The 21,613-nt window shown below is 42.2% G+C and overlaps 1 protein-coding gene across 1 annotated transcript in view; it reads right to left on the minus strand.

Moving 5' to 3' along the window:
* Positions 1–4,335: 4,335 nt before the first annotated feature.
* LOC111951490 (protein phosphatase 1H-like) overlaps positions 4,336–21,613 on the minus strand; it is a 54,828-nt gene continuing 37,550 nt past the window's right edge. The window contains exons 7-10 of the mRNA XM_023969619.2: positions 13,146–13,209; positions 12,874–12,981; positions 11,308–11,459; positions 4,336–11,108 (exon numbers count right to left, since the gene is read on the minus strand). Of these exons, the coding sequence (XP_023825387.1) occupies positions 10,961–11,108; positions 11,308–11,459; positions 12,874–12,981; positions 13,146–13,209 (472 nt within the window). The 3' untranslated portion in view covers positions 4,336–10,960. The remainder of the gene's footprint in view (positions 11,109–11,307; positions 11,460–12,873; positions 12,982–13,145; positions 13,210–21,613) is intronic.

The following is a 21,613-nucleotide window of genomic DNA, read 5'->3' on the forward strand; positions in this document are numbered from 1 at the left end:
TATAACACAGGAGCATTCCTGGCTCAACAGAGAAATTGGAAATAGAGGCCCTCTTGTGGTTGAAGCTGGACCATGACTGGATATTATGGTCTATTCATACTGTACTAAAACATATTTTGTCTGAGGTTCTGAGGTGTTGAAGCTCAGCACAAACATGGATGACCATTTTATCTGACTGACTTATCTATTAGAGACTTCTTCAGAATTGGTCTGGTGCATTTTAGAATTTCACCCAAAATCGCAATGGCCAACATTTTGCGCGTGAATTGAAATACTCCCTTTCCTACAACCCAATGCGAATGAAGCTGTTCTTTACGCCCAGTCTGACGTTTCCCGCGAATTTTATCCACAGTTGATCGCATACTACTCCTTCCTTTTCCACACGGATCGCGGGAAGGAGCTGGAACATACTGACAGTGTATGCGGCAACGTGCGCGTGGCTGTGCAAGACTGAGCTGCGCGTGTATTTTTCTTAAAAGCTCTACTGCACAGATAATTGTTCTGCCTTTATTTTTTTCTTGACAAAGGATATGGAGAGATGGTTGGCTGCTACTTGGGCCGACAATACGGTGTGCGCACAAGACAATATTGCATTGCTGGGCTGGATCAACCAATCACAATTATACGGTTGTGTGTATGCCATTTAACTGTTCGTAATTATTGGATTGTGATAAAGCTTTGTCGTAAAGTGTTAGGCTATAGTGGTATTCAATATTCTCCCTGTATTAATTCCTACGGTCTGTAAAATGTCGCATCTTTCATTCGGGACCGCTGCTTCGCTGTGTAGCCTAGGTCTAAAACGAGAACTTGGCCGAGACATGATGCAATGTCCAGCCAAGTCATTTTAGGGCAAGGGCAGTGAAATCAGGAGACTGGGTCGGGGACTTGGGTGGGGTTTCAATTGCGTTTTACTCATGGGAAGTGCTTAACGATACAGATACTGTATATGACCGCGCCATCATGGAACAGTTAATTCATATGGTCATTCTGAACCGTTTGGACAGGAGGCAGACACACGGATGACACCGCTGGTTCGTTCCTTTCCGCTGTGCTCCGGCTGAGGTAGTAGTTTGTGCTGTTGGTCGGGTTGTGACATGGCCTGCTGTGGAGATAACTGTGCAAACTACTACCTTGCCGGCGCTGGTGATATGCACATCAAGAAACCTGGATTATTATTTTTCTAGAGCAAAAACATGTTTGGATCAGACCGATCCAAATTACTTTTTTGGCATTCTGAGGAACTGGATTTGTGCTGTTGTAATTTATTTACCATTCAATTAGGCCTATGTGTGTAATTTTTTGGCATATTAATGACAGAAGTGTTAGCCTATAGATGGGTACACTATATATACAAAAGTATGTGGACACCCCTTCAAATTTGTGTACTCTGCTATTTCAGCGTGTAAAAATGGTCTGTCCTCGTTTGCAACACTCATTACCGAGTTCCAAACTGCCTCTGGAAGCAATGTCAGCACACAAACCTAAGATCACCATGCGCAATGCCAAGCGTTGGCTGGAGTAGTGTAAAGCTCTCCGCCTTTGGACTATGGACCATCTGGCAGTCCGACAGACCAATCTGGGTTTGGGGGATGCCCTGAGAATGCAACCTGCCCCAAATGCAAAGTGCCAATTGTAAAGTTTGGTGGAGGAATAATGGTCTGGGGCTGTTTTTCATGGTTCGGGTTAGGCCTCTTAGTTCCAGTGAAGGGAAATCTTAATGCTACAGCAACAATTACATTCTAGACGATTCTGTGCTTCCAACTTTGTGGCAACAGTTTGGTGAAGGCTCTCCTGTTTCAGCATGACAATGCCCTTCCCAGAAGAGTCGAGTCTGTTATAGCAGCAAAGGGGAGACCAACTCCATATTAATGCCCATGATTTTGGAATGAGATGTTTGACGAGCAGGTGTCCACATACTTTTGGTCATGTAGTGTAGGTGGTTGTCATCACCACCAGCTTGAGCACTTGTTTTTTTGTTCCATTCTAAATAAAGTAAAAATATTAACTTGCAGTTTCTCATTCACCCAGGGGCTCTTAGTTGTTAATGAAATAGCAATACTACTACTAGGCCTACTACATATCAAATTACAAAGTCAATCCTGCCAGTGCATAGCATGGTCTCCGAGTAGACAAAACATAGCACATGTAAATCTGGGACACTCACCATAGTATGATATGTAACCATGCCAAATGACTGATGGTTACTTAAGGCAAAAATGGGGGGGGGGACAGGTAAGACACACACTTCAAGGTGCACAGTGTTTTCATATTCCAAATAGAGTAAGTAGGGGTCTCCAGTCTTTCTTGAAAAAAACGAATCAGATGCATCTAAATGCATTTAAAGTAATACATATAACGAAGAAAACAAACTTTCTGTTTTAGGTGATATACCCGACATAAAATCATTTTCACTGTTTTGCTGCAGCAATCACTTACAGTGCCTTGCAAAAGTATTCATCCCCCTTGGTGTTTTTCTTATTTTATTGTATTACAACCTGTAATTTAAATGGATTTTTATTTGAATTTCATGTAATGGAATAGTCAAAAAATATATAAAAAAATAATGGAAAAGTGGTGTGTTGTATATGTATTCACCCTCCTAGATTTCAGACAGGTGGACTTTATTTAACTAATTATGTGACTTCAGAATGTAATTGGTTGCACCAGATCTTATTTAGGGGCTTCGAAGTGTCACATAATCTGTCACATGATCTCAGTATATATACACCTGTTCTGAAAGGCCCCAGAGTCTGCATCACCACTAAGCAAAGCGGCACCATGAAGACCAAGGAGCTCTCCAAACAGGTCAGGACAAAGTTGTGGGGAAGTACAGATCAGGGTTGGGTTATAAAATAAATATCTGAAACTTTGAACATCCCACGGAGCACCATTTAAATCCATTATTAAAAAATTGAAAGAATATGGTACCACAAGAAACCTGCCAAGAGAGGGCTGCCCAACAAAACTCACAGGCCAGGCAAGGAGGGCATTAATCAGCGGCAACAAAGAGACCAAAGATAACCCTGAAGGCGCTGCAAAGCTCCACAGCAGAGATTGGAGTATCTGTCCATAGGACCACTAAGCTGTGCACGCCACAGAGCTGGGCTTTTCGGAAGAGTGGCCAGATAAAAGCCATTGCTTAAAGAAAATAATAAGCAAACACGTTCAGTGTTTGCCAAAAGGCATGTGTAAGACTCCCCAAACATATGGAAGAAGGTACTCTGGTCAGATGAGACAAACATTTTGCTTTTTGGCCATCAAGGAAAACGCTATGTCTGGTGCAAACCCAACACCTTTCATCACCCCGAGAACACCATCCCCACAGTAAAGCATGTTGAAGCATCATGCTGTGGGGATGTTTTTCATTGGCAGGGCCTGGGAAACTGGTCAGAATTGAAGGAATGATGGATGGTGCTAAATACAGGGAAATTCTTGGGGAAACCCTGTTTGTCTTCCAGAGATTTGGACTGGGACAGAGGTTCACCTTCCAGCAGGACAATGATCCTAAGCATACTGCTAAAGCAACACTTGAGTGGTTTAAGGGGAAACATTTAAATGTCTTGGAATGGCCTAGTCATAGCCCAGACCTCAATCCAATTGAGAATCTGTGGTATGACTTAAAGATTGCTGTACACCAGCGGAACCCATCCAACTTGAAGGAGCTGGAGCAGTTTTGCCTTGTAGAATGGGCAAAAATCCCAGTGGCTAGATGTGCCAAGCTTAGAGACATACCCCAAGAGACTTGCAGCTGTAATTGCTGCAAAAGGTGGCTCTAKAAAMTTTTMKTTTGGGGGGGGGGGGGGTGAATAGTTATGCATGCTCAAGTTTTCAGTTTTGTTTGTGTTATTTCTTGTTTGTTTCACAAGAAAAAATATTTTGCAGCTTCAAAGTGGTAGTCATGTTGTGTAAATCAAATGATACAAATCCCCTCAAAAAATCTATTTTAATTCCAGGTTGTAAGGCAAAGGAATAGGAAAAATGTGAAGGAGTGAATACTTTCATAAGCCACTGTACATTAAATCATCATCAGGACTGAACCCCCTCCATGTCCAAACCCCTCTGACAATTACCTGTTAGAGCAATATTGATTTGGTATGTTGATTTTACTCTCCTCAAGAAGAAGTGGGAATGCAAAGAGCAATGGCATTGATTTGTTTTTGTGCCTCAGCGCCATTTTAATGCCACTTCAGATTGATTGATTGGCCTCGTGATTTGGACTGAAACTTAATGCTTTCTGGAACTACTACTATTTCTGGCCAGGGCTGCTGACAGTCTCTGGTCCCAATAGAAGTCCTCTAATAATGCAAGATACAAGACACACATTTTGGGTTCAAGTGTTCACATATATTTAATTTTATTGTTTTTATTCTCTGAAAAAAAACACAAGGTAAAACATTTCCCCAAAGTCGTCATTGCACATAAATACATACCATAAACATTTACAAATATTATTTGACTTAAATTACCTCTAGTTTACAAAATAAATGAAATGGGTAGGAGTTTAGAAGAAATTAGATTAGTCAAAAATTGTCATAAATGTATAGCGTTTCACCACTCTCCTTCATTTGTTCTGAGAAATACACAAAGACATTCCTCAATCTTCTCATCACCAGGGAATGGCCTCAATTCTAATCCCTTTCATTATCAGTCACATGGATGAGTGTGGGTTTGCGAGATGATTTGGAACAAAACAACAGCAATTGGTAGGCTACTAAAATATACAGCAACAGGAGAGGCAAATATAGCCTGGTACCAGCCCAGTTTGTGCTTTATAACCAACTCCACTGCCGTGTAAGCAACAGTTTATGGCATACAAAGACTAACAGAGGAGTTTGATAAAAAAACATACAAATCTGCTACCAGGCTAGGTTAAATATATCTCCTGATACAGAGTAATAATGTCAAAATGCACTTTTCGTTTCATACCCTTTCTGTTTTACTTGTTGTTCTACTCTAGAAAATGTACAAATTCATAAACAAATACTTCATATCAAATAGTCCACTGCCTTCAGCAATGTATTAATTCCAGTACAGCTATTATATTTTTGACTTCCGAACTACCAAAAACTTGAGTTGGCCTCCATGTGCAGGTGTGGGTGGCACAGTCTTCATTCTTTCTTCACATTAAGTAGTTAATAGTAGTTAAGGCTTAACACATTAACTATAAATTCATACCACATAGTTAAGTATGAACAATCCATAAATAGGTTACAACTGAAGTTATATTACAGTACGTTAGTCAGTCTTCTGGACACTTTGGGATAATAAATACAATACTGCATATCCAATTTCCTCACTTTCTTTGAAACCCCCATTCCTAGAAATACCCCCAAAAAACATACAGAAAAAAATATATATTGTGGATGATGTTTTAGTCACTCAAAATGATATTTTAAATGGGAATCAGAATGATTGTTCAGGACTTTAAATCATGTTTTGTATTGTAATGGTTTTGACTTGAGGTTAATTGTTTTTGTGGGGGTGCCAGGTAGGTTGTGCCTACCAGAGAAAATATAGATTTCTCCTTTTTGGTTGAGAGGTAATGAGTCCCATCTGGTCCATCAAGTCTACACCAATACAATGGACTCATGTAAAAGTCAGTATGGACATACACTTTTCATAAACCCATAAAACATTGGAAATAACTTTAAAAGAAATGTGTTCTTTTGCATTGGTTATATTACCAAAATAAATGATCGGTCACCCCTACAAACAATTAGTCAAAACCGTTACAATACAAAACATGATTTAAGGTCCTGAACAATCATTCTGATTCCCATGTAAAATAGCCTTTTGAGTGACTGAAACATCACCCACAATATATATATATTTTTACAATAACAATGCTCAATATCTGAGTAAAAGTCATTTTTCTCTCATGTCAAACAACCAGGAAGCCTGAAAAGACACACTGAGTGGGCAGGGAGCTAATAGGCTGAGTGGGTGGGCAGCTCACCTTTACTGACAGTTCTTGAAAAAAAGCCTACAGTTGAAGTCGGAAGTTTAGATACACCTTAGCCAAATACATTAAACTCAATTTTTCACAATTCCTGACATTTAATCCTAGTAAAAATTCCCTGTCTTAGGTTAGTTAGGATCACCGCTTTATTTTAAGAATGTGAAATGTCAGAATAATATTAAGAGAGAAGGATTTATTTCAGCTTTTATTTCTTTCATCACATTCCCAGTGGGTCAGAAGTTTACATACACTCAATTAGTATTTGGTAGCATTGCCTTTAAATTGTTTAACCTGGGTCAAACGCTTCAGGTAGCCTTCCACAAGCTTCCCACAATAAGTTGGGTGAATTTTGGCCCATTCCTCCTGACAGAGCTGGTGTAACTGAGTCAGGTTTGTAGGCCTCCTTGCTCGCACAAGCTTTTTCAGTTCTGCCCACAAATGTTCTATTGGAATGAGGTCAGGGCTTTGTGATGGCCACTCCAATACCTTGACTTTGTTGTCCTTAAGCCATTTTGCCACAACTTTGGAAGTATGCTTGGGGTCATTGTCCATTTGAAAGACCCATTTGCGACCAAGCTTTAACTTCCTGACTGATGTTTGGAGATGTTGCTTCAATAAATCCACATCATTTCCCTCCCTCATGATGCCATCTATTTTGTGAAGTGCACCAGTCCTTCCTGCAGCAAAGCACCCCCACAACATGATGCTGCCACCCCCATGCTTCACGGTTGGGATGGTGTTCTTCGGCTTGCAAGCATCCCCCTTTTTCCTCCAAACATAACGATGCTCATTATGGCCAAACAGTTCTATTTTTGTTTCATCAGACCAGAGGACATTTCTCCAAAAAGTACGATCTTTGTCCCCATGTGTAGTTGCAAACCGTAGTCTGGCTTTTTTATGGCGGTTTTGGAGCAGTGGCTTCTTCCTTGCTGAGCGGCCTTTCAGGTTATGTCGATATAGGACTCGTTTTACTGTGGATATAGATACTTTTGTACCTGTTTCCTCCAGCATCTTCACAAGGTTCGTTGCCGTTGTTCTGGGATTGTTTTGCACTTTTCGCACCAAAGTATGTTCATCTCTAGGAGACAGAACGCGTCTCCTTCCTAAGCGGTATGACGGCTGCGTGGTCCCATGGTGTTTATACTTGCCTACTATTGTTTGTACAAATGAACGTGGTACCTTCAGGCGTTTGGAAATCGCTCCCAAGGATGAACCAGACTTGTGGAAGTAAAAAAAAAGTCAGAGGTCTTTGCTCATTTCTTTTGATTTTCCCATGATGTCAAGCAAAGAGGCACTGAGTTTGAAGGTAGACCTTGAAATACATCCTCAGATAAACCTCCAATTGACTCAAATGATGTCAATTAACCTATCAGAAGCTTCTAAAGCCATGACATAATTTTCTGGAATTTTCCAAGCTGGTTTAAGGCACAGTCAACTTAGTGTATGTAAACGTCTGACCCACTGGAATTGTGATACATTGAATTATAAGTGAAATAATCTGTCGTAAACATTTGTTGGAAAAATGACTTGTGTCTTGCACAAAGTAGATGTCCTAATCGACTTGCCAAAACTATAGTTTGTTAACAAGAAATTTGTGGAGTGGTTGAAAAACAAGTTTTAATGACTCCAACCTAAGTGTATGTAAACTTCCGACTTCAACTGTATGTCAAGCAACATGGACGCAGTGTTGCGGTGAGATTATCTCAAGTCAATTTGCTGATACACAAAGCAATGGCACATGGTGACACAGACACTGAGTGACATGGCCGTGGCTTGCTATATAAAGTAGGCAGACAGGCATTGAGCCATTAAGTTTCTGTTCAATTGAACGTTAGAATGAGCAAAACAAGTGACCTATGCAACTTCGAGCGTGGTATGATCGTCTGTACCAGGCGCACCGGATCCAGTATCACAGAAACGGCCGCTCTACGGAGCTTTTCACAAACGACAGTGTCTAGGGTTTACCGAGAATTTCGCAGCAAACAAAAAATATCCAGTCAGAGGCAGTCCTGTGTGCGAAAAAAGCTTGTTGATGAGAGAGGTCAAAGGAGAATGGCAAGAATCGTACAAGCTATCATGATGGCCACAAACAGACAAATAACGGCACAGTACAACAGTAGCGTGCAGAACGGCATCTCGGAAAGCACAACTCGTCAACTCACCATGTTTTACATTTTAAGTCATCAACCATGTTCCACTCCTATCAGCTAAAAACAAGAAGCGGCGGCTCCAGTCGGCACGCGATCACCAACACTGGACAATTGAGGAGTGGAAAAACATCCTCTGGTCCGAGGAATCCCAGTTCCTGTTGAGTCAGGAGTTGGCGTAAGCAGAATGGGTCTATGGACCTATCCTGCCTGGTGTCAACCGGTACAGGCTGGTGGTGTACTGGTGTGTGGAATGTTTTCCTGGCACACACTAGGTCCCTTGATACCAATTGAGCAACGATTGAACGCCACAGCGTATCTGAACATTGTCACTGACCAAACCTGTTCACAGCATGAACGTACCAAACGTTCCGCCGTCCAATCTGCTGCAACTGCGTGGTGCTGTCGCGTCAGCATGGACCAACATCCCTATGGAACATTTCCGACACCTTGTGGAATCCATGCCCCAAGGAATTCAAACTGTTCTGGAGGCAAAGGGTGGTCTGACCCGGGACTAAATGAATGTACCTAAAAAAAAAAACTGTCCGGTGAGTCAGGCAATGTCCATATATCATGACTATTAATGATAGTCAAGAAGTTTAGATGAATCTCCCGTTTGACATGTGTAAGTACTTGACAACTGTATCTGAGTTTTGGGCAACCCTTCCCCCGCTTTTGTTCCATGCTGGCTGAAGACCGAGCTAGCCAGTTCCTAGCTAACACCAGACACAGATGAAAGTACAAACCTAAGTATATTTGCTTTAGATGAATAGGGGAAACCTCATTATATTTGCAGACATGCTGCAGTCAAATTTTAGCACCACTAAACTAGCTACCTAAACCACTCCCCTCTGCGATATTGGTTACAAGGCGGTACCTATTTAAATTGGTGTATTAAAATGAGAGGATTTTGTGATGTCACAAAAAGCCCTTAATAATCCGCCTCCTGAATCCAAATGGGGGAATGGACCAGTAACTATATGATCAAACTTTTATCAATGTAGAAGCAATAGGTCATTTTTCATACTTTGGCCATCCTACTTTGATCTGGTTTCATCCAAATATCATCAAATTTCATTAACATGACCTTTCAGGCCTATTCAATCAGTTTCAGCGTAAACCTGCCATGACCGACAACTGCATAGCAATTTCCTTGCTTTTGTTTAGGTGATGTCAGAGGTGTAACTGCATTGGAGCAGCTCTTGTCATCATGTCACCAAACCACACCCGTCTATAAAACCCACCCGCATTGGAAGTTCAGAATGAGAAAGTGGAGGCTATATAGAAAGTGACACTCAAATTGAAACTCATTAAACAAATTAATAAGGATTGATATCAGCCTAATTGAGGTGTAGATTACAGCACACATTCCAATGTTTGAGCTTGAAACAACAAGGCTGCATGGGATTTATACTAATGCGACTCGTGCATCCAATGGCAATGTCTGCGATAGGTATAATGCCGGGAGTCACTTGCTGATTTGACAGCTCCAACGATGTTACACCTCTAAAATCATCGAAATAAAAACACAACCTGCTATGCAGTTGTCGGTTATTGCGGGTTAAGGATTGGAAATAGCCCTAAATGTAGCACATGGTCTACTGATTGGTAGATAGCAGAGTCAAGAGCCAGAACTGAGTATCTTATGTTAGGAAACCATCTTCGAGCACGGCATCTGTGAAAACTTCAGCCACCCTCAACAATACATCAACGCTGCCAATGTCACCAAAATATGTAATGTAACATGTAGGAAATGATATAGTATGTTTACATCAATTCATATGTTTTATCATGGTATGTATGAAAATAATAAAACAATGGTGCCGTATGACATATGTGGATTACTGGCACTGAATTGAAGGATCAAGTGTGACAATAGATCAGTCAGTATAAAATAAATAAATAAATCCTCTTACAATATTGAAACGTAAAAGACGCATAGAATGGCACAAACTGAAGTGGCAATGGTGTAGGCCAACATACTTAATAATCCATTGAGTATATGACACCTAAAAACATCCTTCAGCAAAGAGATCTCTTTTCTTTGGGTTCAGTCTGAACTACTAAAACTATTTCCAAAAGCAAGCAGCATTACATGCAAATAAACATATTGAACATTATCAGCCTAAAATAATGATCTAACAGAAATAAATATACAGCTACATCATACGATTTGTAACAGAACTTGGGTCTTGGTCTATGAACACATAAGATAGAACTCTTAACTTATTGTTTTTTGAATGACTATGACCATTTTTACACCAATGAGGAAAAACGAGATCAAGTCATACAGAAACAGTACCATAGTAAACTATTGCACCTTGCTCAGTCAGATTACGGTGAGGGATACAGAATCTATCTTCATTACATAGGCTACGTCAAGTCAAAAAATGTGATCTTCACTACGTTCAGCCTCCCTTTCCAGTTGAGATGAGTGACATGTTTTAGAAAACTACATACATAATTTTAGTAGAAACCATTTTCTGCCAGACAAACACCTGTCTGTACTGAACCTTGGTAGGTCTGAAAGAAATACTGTACTTCAGGAAGTGACTCCTCTGAAGCCACACTGTGGCAAAGCAGGAAACAAAGCTGCACAGGTCAGCACAGTCCAACATCACATGACTGGGATCTCAGGTCACATACCACAATCTGAAGCTCATACCCGTTTAGGGAAGAAGGGAACATTGTAACATCTTGAAGGATTAGTTTCTTGAATATCACTTATAGTACAGCACTGAGAGGGGGGTGACACACAGAGAGAGTCAAAAAGAGAGGGGTACAGTACTGCTGGTTGAGGAGGGAGCCTGCCATAGAGATGGGAGTCTGCTCCAATCATGGCCTGTAGGTGGTTCTAGGGCTGGCGGTTTCCGTACATCAGAGGGATGATGTAACAGGAGATGTCGTCTCCAGATCCCAGCCGTTCATTAGTGATCCGCCAGCCTCGGTCCTTCAGTACTCCTCGCGCTCTCATCACCAGATCCTGAGCAGCCATCGTGTACCTGGTCACAGACATGAAGTGGAGGGGTGTTATGGCAAAAATGGTCCACTGTCAATAGTTGTATTTACTTTGTATTATGCAATTTTGTAAATTGAGTAAACATCCAACATCTTACAATGTCAGAAGGATGTCATGGAAAACTATTGAAAAATGTACTTTTACACGCACGCAGGTCCACTTGCACACAGACACACACCTACCTGTATAAGTCGTCGGGGTCACAGTTGGCCAAGAAGGTGGAGACTGATTCGTTGACTTCCTTGTTGGACAGGACGTCCCAAAGGCCATCTGTTCCCATCACCAGGACGTCGTCAGCACCGTGCTCGTATTGGTTTAGGTTGTACACCGTCACCTAGAAACAATAACAACAAAATGGGTCAGGTTGTGCACAATAACAGCAATAGCAGACTGAGTTAGCACCATGCTCGTACTGAGTCAGGTTGTACACCAGGGATCATCAACTAGATTCAGCCATGGGCCGACTGCAAATTGACTGCAAGAAGCCCAAACATATATAAAACATAATCATTTCAAAACTTTCTTAAATTTGTATACGATCACGTGTATCTCTATAATGCCTGGGAATACTTGGGAACAAATTTCCCAAATTAAAATCATCTGGAGCTAATTTCCTGGTGTTTTTAAAGTCTTATGTCCAACAATAAAAATTTGAAAACTTGGCGGTGCCAGATAAAACCACCTGCGGCCTGCCCACCAGTTAGGGAACCCTATTGTACACCTTCACCTGTAACAAACAACAGGGTCTTATTCACGAGAGAACACCAAATACGTATATAATCGAATAGGATCTCTGAGTCTGATATCAGACAACCTTGGTTTGACCATGACAGAGGAACTGTGGTACTGTACACCCTGAACCCGTAGTGTATGTGCTTTAGCCAACTCTTCTATCATCATACCATACAACAGTGTGGGAGCAGGCTACTGTTAGACCCTGAAGCTAATTGCGCCAGCAGTTGTTTAGAACTTCTTCCATTTTCTAATAATTGCGCCAACAGTTGTRGCCTTCTCACCAAGCTGCTTGCCTATTGTCCTGTAGCCCATCCCAGCCTTGTGCAGGTCTACAATTTTACCCCTGATGTCCTTACACAACTCTCTGGTCTTGGCCATTGTGGAGAYGTTGGAGTCTGTTTGATTGAGTGTGTGGACAGGTGTCTTTTATACAGGTAACGAGTTCAAACAGGTGCAGTTAATACAGGTAATGAGTGGAGAACAGGAGGGCTTCTTAAAGAAAAACAAACAGGTCTGTGAGAGCCGGAATTCTTACTGGTTGGTAGGTGATCAAATACTTATGTCATGCAATAAAATGCTAATTAATTACTTAAAAATCATACAATGTGATTTTCTGGATTTTTGTTTTAGATTCCATCTCTCACAGTTGAAGTGTACCTATGATAAAAAATGACAGACCTCTACATGCTTTGTAAGTAGGAAAACCTGAAAAATCGGCAGTGTCAAATACTTGTTCTCCCCACTGTATGCACGCACCACATTCCAGGTTTTTATTTTTTTAGAATTTTTTGAAACAAGTAATTTATTTAACTTCACCAATTTGTACTATTTTGTGTATGTCCATTACATGAAATCCAAATAAAAATATATTTAAATTACAGGTTGTAATGCAACAAAATAGGAAATACGCCAAGGGGGACGAATACTTTTGCAAGACACTGTACAAGATAGTGTGTGTGTGTGGGTAGAATGGTGCCAGGATGCTACACACAGTGTGTCATAATTGGATTTACCTCTGGACAGCAGGACAGGAAAGGCTTGATGTAGATGTTGGAATCGTGTACTTTAAGATCATGGTCACCAAGGCCTCTGGTCACTCCTATAGTGGCCATTACTCTGGCCTGAGGAAGAGTTTTAAAGACACCAGTTAGTATACTATTAAACTAAGATATACATCAGTTTTTCCTATGTAATAAACTCTGTTATAAATTCTGTTCACATCCACATTTAAACACAGACACACACACTCTCTCGCATTCACGCWCGTTACATACACACAAACAACCTTTTTCCCTTCGCCGTAGACCAGTGGGAACCTCAGGTCCTCATCTTCTATGGTTTTATACGCCCTGTGTGGAAAGAGGAGACAATAATGGGTTTTTATTTCATGGTTTATAGCGCTGAGCATTACACACTGTATTTGATGGTCCTCATTATACCTGTCGCTGAAGGGAGGAGAGGGAGAGCGAGGTAGAGAGAGAACGCGAGAGATGGAGCGAGATGACGGAGAAAGAAAACAGTAAAAATCAGCTGAGAACGAGGGATGCAGATGGAGACCTCAGAGAGCTCTTTCAATTATGTTAGAGTTCATGTAGTTTTTCCTTCTTTGCTTTATAACAGGCCAGGGAGCCAATATGGTTCTTCAGAGCCACAGTCAGCAAGTTTAATCATGACCCTTCCTCTAGTTTCACATACACACACTGTGGTCTAAGGCACTGGATCTCAGTGCAAGAGGCATCACTACAGTCCCTGGTTCGTATCCAGGCTGTATCACATCCGGCCGTGATTGGGAGTCCCATAGGGCGGCGCACAATTGGCCCAGCGTCGTCCGGGTTTGATCAGTGTAGGCCGTCATTGTAAATAAGAATTAGTTCTTCACTGACTTGCCTAGTTAAATAAAGGTTAAAAAGGAGTTTGCGTGAATTTCACAGTAATTTCCAGGCGGCTCACTAGTAAGTTACTGTATTTCATATTGCAGTACACCTATTGTAATCTAAATACACTCAATGCAAGCACTGTGTAATGACACACATTACAATACCGTAGAATTGATTGTATTATGCTGTAAAAAGTAAATGTTACCATAATCCCCCCCCATGGCATAGAGAAAGATTTGTTTTAAAGTACATTTCCTGCAGTTCTACAAATTTTGCCATGGGGCAGAGACATTTTTTGCAGTTTTACAGCTAATTTCTGGCAATTCTGCCCATTTTACCATGGAGGGAGTGGAGATTTGTTTTTGCAGTTTTAATGGCTAATTGAGTGACTGTCAGTGACTGACATGAGATAAAAACTGCTGATGCACAACCCGAATTTCAAAGTTGCACCCTGTATATTCTACTATTCTAACTCTCATCAATAAATTGAGACCTCGACTGACTTCCAAAAAACTGTCGRCGGCGACCCCTTCACTTATGCCTGTGTTTCCATTGAATTACATTGTCCACTCTACCGATAGTTTTGTCACACAAACTTTTGCGATAAATGACAAACTTGCCCAAAMTGGTTTTCGCACATGGTCTCTAGACAYCAGTTCGCTGATAAAGTGGACACGGGARAGATTATGAGATAGATAATTGTTTGTTAATGGCAGCTAAGCATCGATCATCATGTCACTAGCATACAAATTAWGACCCTTGATATTTATTGGAAAGGAGCATTGAGCTCATCAKCGTGCACTTTCACCAACCTGTAGCCTAAACTGTGCATGCTTTTTCAATTCGCACACAACATAATATCGCGTGACTGCACATTTACCTTGAAATGATTATGGTTCTATCAGCAATTGTGCATTTCGTTGCATTATTAATTTTACCTACACAAAAAGATCATGTCGAACGAACAAATTGTCTGTCAACATTTATGAAATTGTACCGACACTTCCTGTTTCCATTACACGTCTTGATTTTTTTTCTTATACGCCAGGAATTTACTAGCATAAAAACTGTGGAGGAAACGTGGTTAGTGACTGATATGAAGSCTTGTTTACTACTGTGACTGTGACACAAAGAACATTGCAGTAGTACACAATACCGAAGATGGAATAGAAATACAATGTCATTCTATTCCTGTAACTGGAGTTACACTGGAAGGGCAGATCATGTTGACTACTCCAATAATAACAATATAATAACAATAAAATAACATTTAATGTGACCCATAGAGAAACTGTACCATCCAGAGCAATAGCTGTAAAAAATATCAGTACACATCCATATATTGGAGAGCGATACTGAACAAGTTCCCCCTCCTCATCTAGCCTCGATTGAACGTTCCTGAATCAGCTCACTGTGGTAATGATAATATACTGTACTCACATAACATCAAACAGCATATTTAAACAGACAGGCTCTGCCCAGCCCACATATCTCCGTTATGRCTACCTTTCTCTCGTGCAAGACCCAAGGCTCTGGGTATACTACAGAGATGAAGGTGAAACACTGTCTCACTCATTATAACCACTCTGCCTTCCCAAGGACATTAATTAGTGAATGGAGTGCGTAGACGCATGCACATCCCAGCAGAATGCCGGATCTCTCTAAACCAACAAGATCTCACGATCTCACTTCAAAACTCAACAGTTAAATTATGATCTCACTCCAATAAATTTTTATAGAAAGTTAACAAAAATAGATAAGATCTTGCTACCATGGAAAGAAAAATACCTGTCTATTTGTGGAAAAATCACCCTGATTAACTCTTTAGTCATATCACAGTTTATCTATTTGCTTATGGTTTTGCCTACACCTAGTGACCTGCTTTTTAAATMATATGAACAAAAAATATTCAACTTTATTTGCAWTGGCAAGCCAGACAAAATTAAAAGGGCCTATTTATATAATGAATATGAATTCGGAGGGCATAAATTATTAAATATTAAAGCATTAGACCTCTCACTAAAGGCATCAGTCATATAAAAATTATACTTCAATCTGAAATGGTTCTCTAGTAAATTAGTAAGAATGTCTCACCCCATGTTCAAGAATGGCCTTTTTCCTTTTATTCAGATTACAACTGCACTTTCGGTTATTAGAAAACGAAATCTCCAAAATATCGTTATTTTTAAACAAGCCTTAGAATTGGTTGCAATTTCAGTTTAATCCACCTGAAAAGATAGAACAAATATTACAACAAATATTGTGGTTKAACTCAAATATACTAATTGATTAAAAAAAACWATTTTTCAATAAAATGTTTAAAAAAGGTATCATTTTTGTAAATTATATKATAAATAGGACTGGTGGAGTTYTGTCACACATGCAGGTAACACAGACATATGGAAATGTCTGCTCTACCCAAAATTACAACCAACAAATTMCAGCATTACCACAAAAATGGAAGAGGCAAGTAGAAGGGGGAAAAGTAAGGAACTTGTCTGTCGGCACTGCATTAAAGACCATAAATGGTTAAAGAAAATTGTGATGAATAAAAATATATACCAATTTCATTTAAGGACCAAAATATCGACYGCTGTACCATATAAATCGCAAAACATTTGGGAAGATATTTTCGATGTACCGATTCCATGGCACTGTGATAACATGSAGGAACTCAAGTCCTTCTGTTCATCCGACCTAGAATATCTTCACAATCAAATTCCCGACTGTACTATCTCCCYAGATCATTTTCGTCAATAATAGCCACAGTGGTCTGTCCCCCCTCAAGCCGATACCACGACGGCCCTCAAAGAACTTCACTGGACTTTATGCAAACRGGAAACCACATATCCTGAGGTTGCATTTATTGTAGCTGGGGATTTTAAGGAAAAGGCTCCCGAAATTCTATCAACATATTGATTGTTGTACTCACACTGCTAAAACTCTCGACCATTGTTATACTACCTTCCAGAATGCATATAAGGCCCTCCCCCACCCTCCATTCGGCAAATTGGACCACGATTCCATCTTGCTCCTCCCCTCCTATAGGCAGAAACTCAAACAGGAAGCACCCGTGGTAAGGACTATTCAACGCTGGTCTGACCAATCGGAATCCACGCTTCTAGATTGTTTTGATCACGCGGACTGGGATTAGTTCAGAGTAGCCTCAGAAAAAAAAATATACCGATACGGTGAAATAGTTTATCAGGAAGTGCATAGGAGATGTTGTATCCACTGTGACTATTAAAACCTACCCCAACCAGAAGCTGTGGATAGATGGGAGCATTCGCACAAAACTGAAAGCGCAAACCACCGCATTTAATCAGGGTAAGAAGACTGGGAATATGGAAGAATACAAACAGTGTAGTTATTCCCTCCGCAAAGCAGTCAAGCAGGCTAAATGTCGGTATAGTGACAAAGATGAGTCCCAGTTCAACGACTCAGACACGAGACGTATTTGGCAAGGTCTACAGACAATCACGGATTATAAAAGGAAAAAGGACACCGACGTCTTGCTTATAGACAGGCTTAACATCTTCTTCGCTCGCTTTGAGGATATAATACAGTGCCACCGACGCGGCCCGCTATCACGGACTGTGGGCTCTCCTCTGTAGCCGACGTGAGAAAGACATTTAAGCGTGTTAACCCTCGTAAGGCTGCCGGCCCAGATGGTATCCCTAGCCACATCCTCAGAGCATGCGCAGACCAGCTGGCTGGTGTGTTTACAGATAAATTCAATCTCTCCCTATCCCAGTCTGTTGTCCCCACATGCTTCAAGATGGCCACCATTGTCCCTATACCTAAGTCATTTAGTTCAATTACCTTTGCTTTCTATCGCCCCGTAGCACTCACCTTTGTCATCATGAAGTGCTTTGAGAGACTAGTCGAGGATCATATCACCTCCACCTTACCTGCCACCTTAGACCCACTTCAATTTGCTTACCGCCCCAATAGATCCACAGACGATACAATRGCCACAACACTGCACACTGCCCTGTCCCATCTGGACAGYAGGCATATCTACGTCAGAATGCTGTTCATTGACTATAGCTCTGCATTCAACACCATAGTACCCTCCAAGCTCATCATCAAGCCTGAGGCCCTAGGTCTGAACCCCGCCCTGTGCAACTGGGTCCTGGACTTCCTGATGGGTCGCCCCCAGGTGGTGAAGGTAGGAAACAACACCTCCTCTTTACTGATCCTCAACACTGGGGCCTCATAAGGGTGCGTGCTCAGCCCCCTCCTGTACTCCCTGTTCACCCATGACTGCGTGGCCAAGTACGCCTCCAACTCAATGTCTAGTTTGAGAAACAGACGCCTCACAAGTCTTCAACTGGRAGCTTCATTAAATAGTACCTGCAAAACACCAGTCTCAACGTCAACAGTGAAGAGGCGACTCCGGGATGCTGGCCTTCTAGGCAGAGTATCAAAGAAAAAGACATATCTCAGACTGTCCAATAAAAATAAAAGATTAAGATGGGCAAAAGCACACAGACACTGGACAGAGGAACTCTGCCGAGAAGGCCAGCATCCCGGAGTCGCCTCTTCACTGTTGACGTTGAGACTGGTGTTTTTTATGAGTACTATTTAATGAAGCTGCCAGTTGAGGACATTTGAGGCGTCTGTTTCTCAAACTAGACACTAATGTACTTGTCATCTTGCTCAGTTGTGCACCGGGGCCTCCCACTCCTCTTTCTATTCTGGTTAGCGCCAGTTTGCGCTGTTCTGTGAATGGAGTAGTACCTGTCTCTTATACACATCTAGATGTGTATAAGAGACAGGCACAGGTGTGATGGTTGCTGATCATGGGCCTCTATACGCCTATACAGATATTCCATTAAAAATCTGCAGTTTCCAGCTACAATAGTCATTTAGTACATTAACAATGTCTACACTGTATTTCTGATCAATTTGATGCTATTTTAATGGACAAAAAAGGTGCTTTTCTTTCAAAAACAAGGACATTTCTAAGTAACTRCAAACTTTTGTAYGGTAGTGTATATATTTTCTATACATAAAGTACCAGTCAAAAGTTTGGACACCTACTCATTCAAGGGTTTTCCTTTATTTTTACTATTTTCTACATTGTACAAGACACCAAAACCATGAAATAACACATACAGTATGGAATCATGTCGTAACCAAAAAAGTGTTAAACAAATCAAAATATGTTTTATATTTGAGATGCTTCAAATAGCCCCCCTTTGCCTTGATAACAGCTTTGCACACTGTTGGCATTCTCTCAACCAGCTTCATGAGGTAGTCACCTGGAATACATTTCAATTAACATGTGTGCCTTGTTAAAAGTTAATTTGTGGATTTTCTTTCCTTCTTAATGTGTTTGAGCCAATCAGTTGTGTTGTGACAAGGTAGAGGGTGGTATACATAAGATAGCCCTATTTCATACAGAAGATAGCCCCCCACAAAAAAAGGTATTGACTCAGGGGTGTGAATACTTATGTGAGTTCTATATTTAATTTTCAATAACTTTGCACAATTTTCTAAAAACATGTTTTCACTTTGTCATTATGGGGCATTGTGTTTAGATGAGTGAGAGAAAAATAATAATTTTATCCGTTTTGAATTCAGGCTTTAACACAACAAAATGTGGAATAAGTCAAGGGGTATGAATACTTTCTGAATGCACTGTATACAAGGTGACAATTGTTTTTCCAGTCTCTGAAAGTTTATAACTCCTYTGGTGCAGTGCTTCCTGATCTGGACCCGTACCTCCCCCAATACAGGCTTTTTTGAAAGGGAGGGAGACACAACACAAAATCCTTTGTGAAAAAACGAAGAACTGACCAGACCGCAATGGCTTCAAATGATTCCTCTCATCAACACAAATTTGACGATGGAGCATTTTTTGATATTCTATTCTATTGACATTCAAATTATTGTTCTGTTTACTAACTTAGCTAGGTAGCTAGTCTAGCTAGCTAAGTTAGCTAAACAGCTATCGGTAGCTATATCTATGACTGAAAAGAGAAGAGGTTTTTACAAATCGGAGATCTATTTTATCTTGATAGTAAAACGTATATATTTRTTTCATAGAAATTGCTACTGAACAGCAAGCTACTAACATTACAACCAGCTACCTAAAGCTAGGTTTACCAGTAAACGTTACCTTGACTGGAGTTGGCTAGCTAGTTTGCCTGGTGCCTGCTAACTTGCTATGTGCCAAGCCTCGTTTGTTTGCTTATTGTTTTGTTACTTTAAGTTTTCTATTCCAAAATAAAGTGGAAACATACCACGCTGCATCTGGTCGTCATTTCACCGATCGTGACAGAAGATCCCACCACAAACGGACCAAGCAGCGTGGCCAGGAGGAGAAGACATCCTGGACTTGGGAGGAGATAATGGCAGAGAACGAAATCCTTCCATGAGCAGACGCAGGAGGCAGCAAAGGAGGATCAACCGACTCCGAAGTTCATACACCACGACGGAAGCCCGAGTTGGTCGGCGAAGCCGAGGGCGCGTCTGAGAGCGAAGAGAGAATATTGATAGACATGACGCGAGGCAGTATTGTGAGATAGTTGAGGGGAGTGATGAGGTAGATGGATGTTTTGGTGTCTGGAGCAAGACAGCTCGCCGTGAGGAGCGTTGGACCAGTCAGGGCACCATTTTTGCGGAGATACGCAATGTGTCTCCAGTGCGCATCCACAGCCCGGCACTGCGTTCGTGTTGCCAGCTCTCGCACTTGCCGTCCGAATGTGCGCACTCCAAGCCAGGACGGGATTGTCCGGCGCAGCGCTCCTAGTCTCCAGTACCAGCCTCCTCGTCCAGGAATATCCTGCGCCGCCACTACGCACTGTGTCGCCAGTTTGCCTTCCCAGCCCAGTGCGTCCTGTGCCAGCGCCCCGCCACTTGCCGGGCTAAAAGTGACCACATCCAGCCAGACACGTGTGTGCCAGCTCTACGCCAGACCTCCAGTGTGCCTCCACGGCCCACTATATCCTGTAGCCGAATACGTTTACTGTGTCTCCAGTGCGCCTTCACACCAAGTGCGTCCTGTGTTCCTCCCCGCCACTCCCCTGAGGGCGTGTCATCAGCCCGGTGCCACCTTACCGTTCCACACAGCATCAGCCTCCAGTCGCCTCCACCAATCCAGTACGCGTCCTGTGCCTCTCCCCGCACTCGCCCTGATGTGCTGTTCATCAGCCCTGGCCACCTGTACCGATCCCACGCATCAGCCTCCAGTGCGACTCCACAGTCCAGAGCTTCCCGGCAACAGTTCCCAGTCGCAGTGCTTCCGGCGACAGTTCCCAGTCCGGGAACTCCAACGACAGTCACAGTCCGGAACCTCCACGACGGCCACTCGAACCTCTTACGACTCTCACGTCCGAACCTCTAGAGAGTCACGGTCCGGAACGCTCCTGAGACGGTCCGCTGTCTGGAGCCTGCAGCGACCCGCGTCTGAGCCTGCAGACGCCGTCCGGAACCCCTAGCGAGGGGTCAGTCGGAGCCGTCCGTCGGTCGATCTACTTCCGATGCCCACTGGCGACGATTAGCGGTCCGGAGATCCCCGCGATGATCTACGGTCCGGTTCCTCCGGCGAATCACACGCGTGGACCCCCGCAAGACCACGGTCCGGAGCATCCGCGATATTCACGTAAGGTTCCCTGGCGACGACCCACGGTCCGGTTCTCCGGCGACGAAGCCACGGTCTCCGGTTCTCCGATTGACGTGTCACGGAGACCAGAGAGTGGTGTTACATTACCGCACCGGAGCCGCCCCCGAGGTAGATGCCCACCCGGACCTTCCCCTATTGAGTAGGTTTTGTGGCGGAGTCCGCACCTTTGGGGGGGTACTTGCCGCCCTGACCTAGAAGCTTTTATTCTCTATGTTGGTTAGGTGCTGGCGTGTGATTAAGGCT

This window comes from Salvelinus sp. IW2-2015, linkage group LG3 (assembly GCF_002910315.2).
Source record: "Salvelinus sp. IW2-2015 linkage group LG3, ASM291031v2, whole genome shotgun sequence".
In the NCBI taxonomy this organism is placed as follows: domain Eukaryota; kingdom Metazoa; phylum Chordata; class Actinopteri; order Salmoniformes; family Salmonidae; genus Salvelinus; species Salvelinus sp. IW2-2015.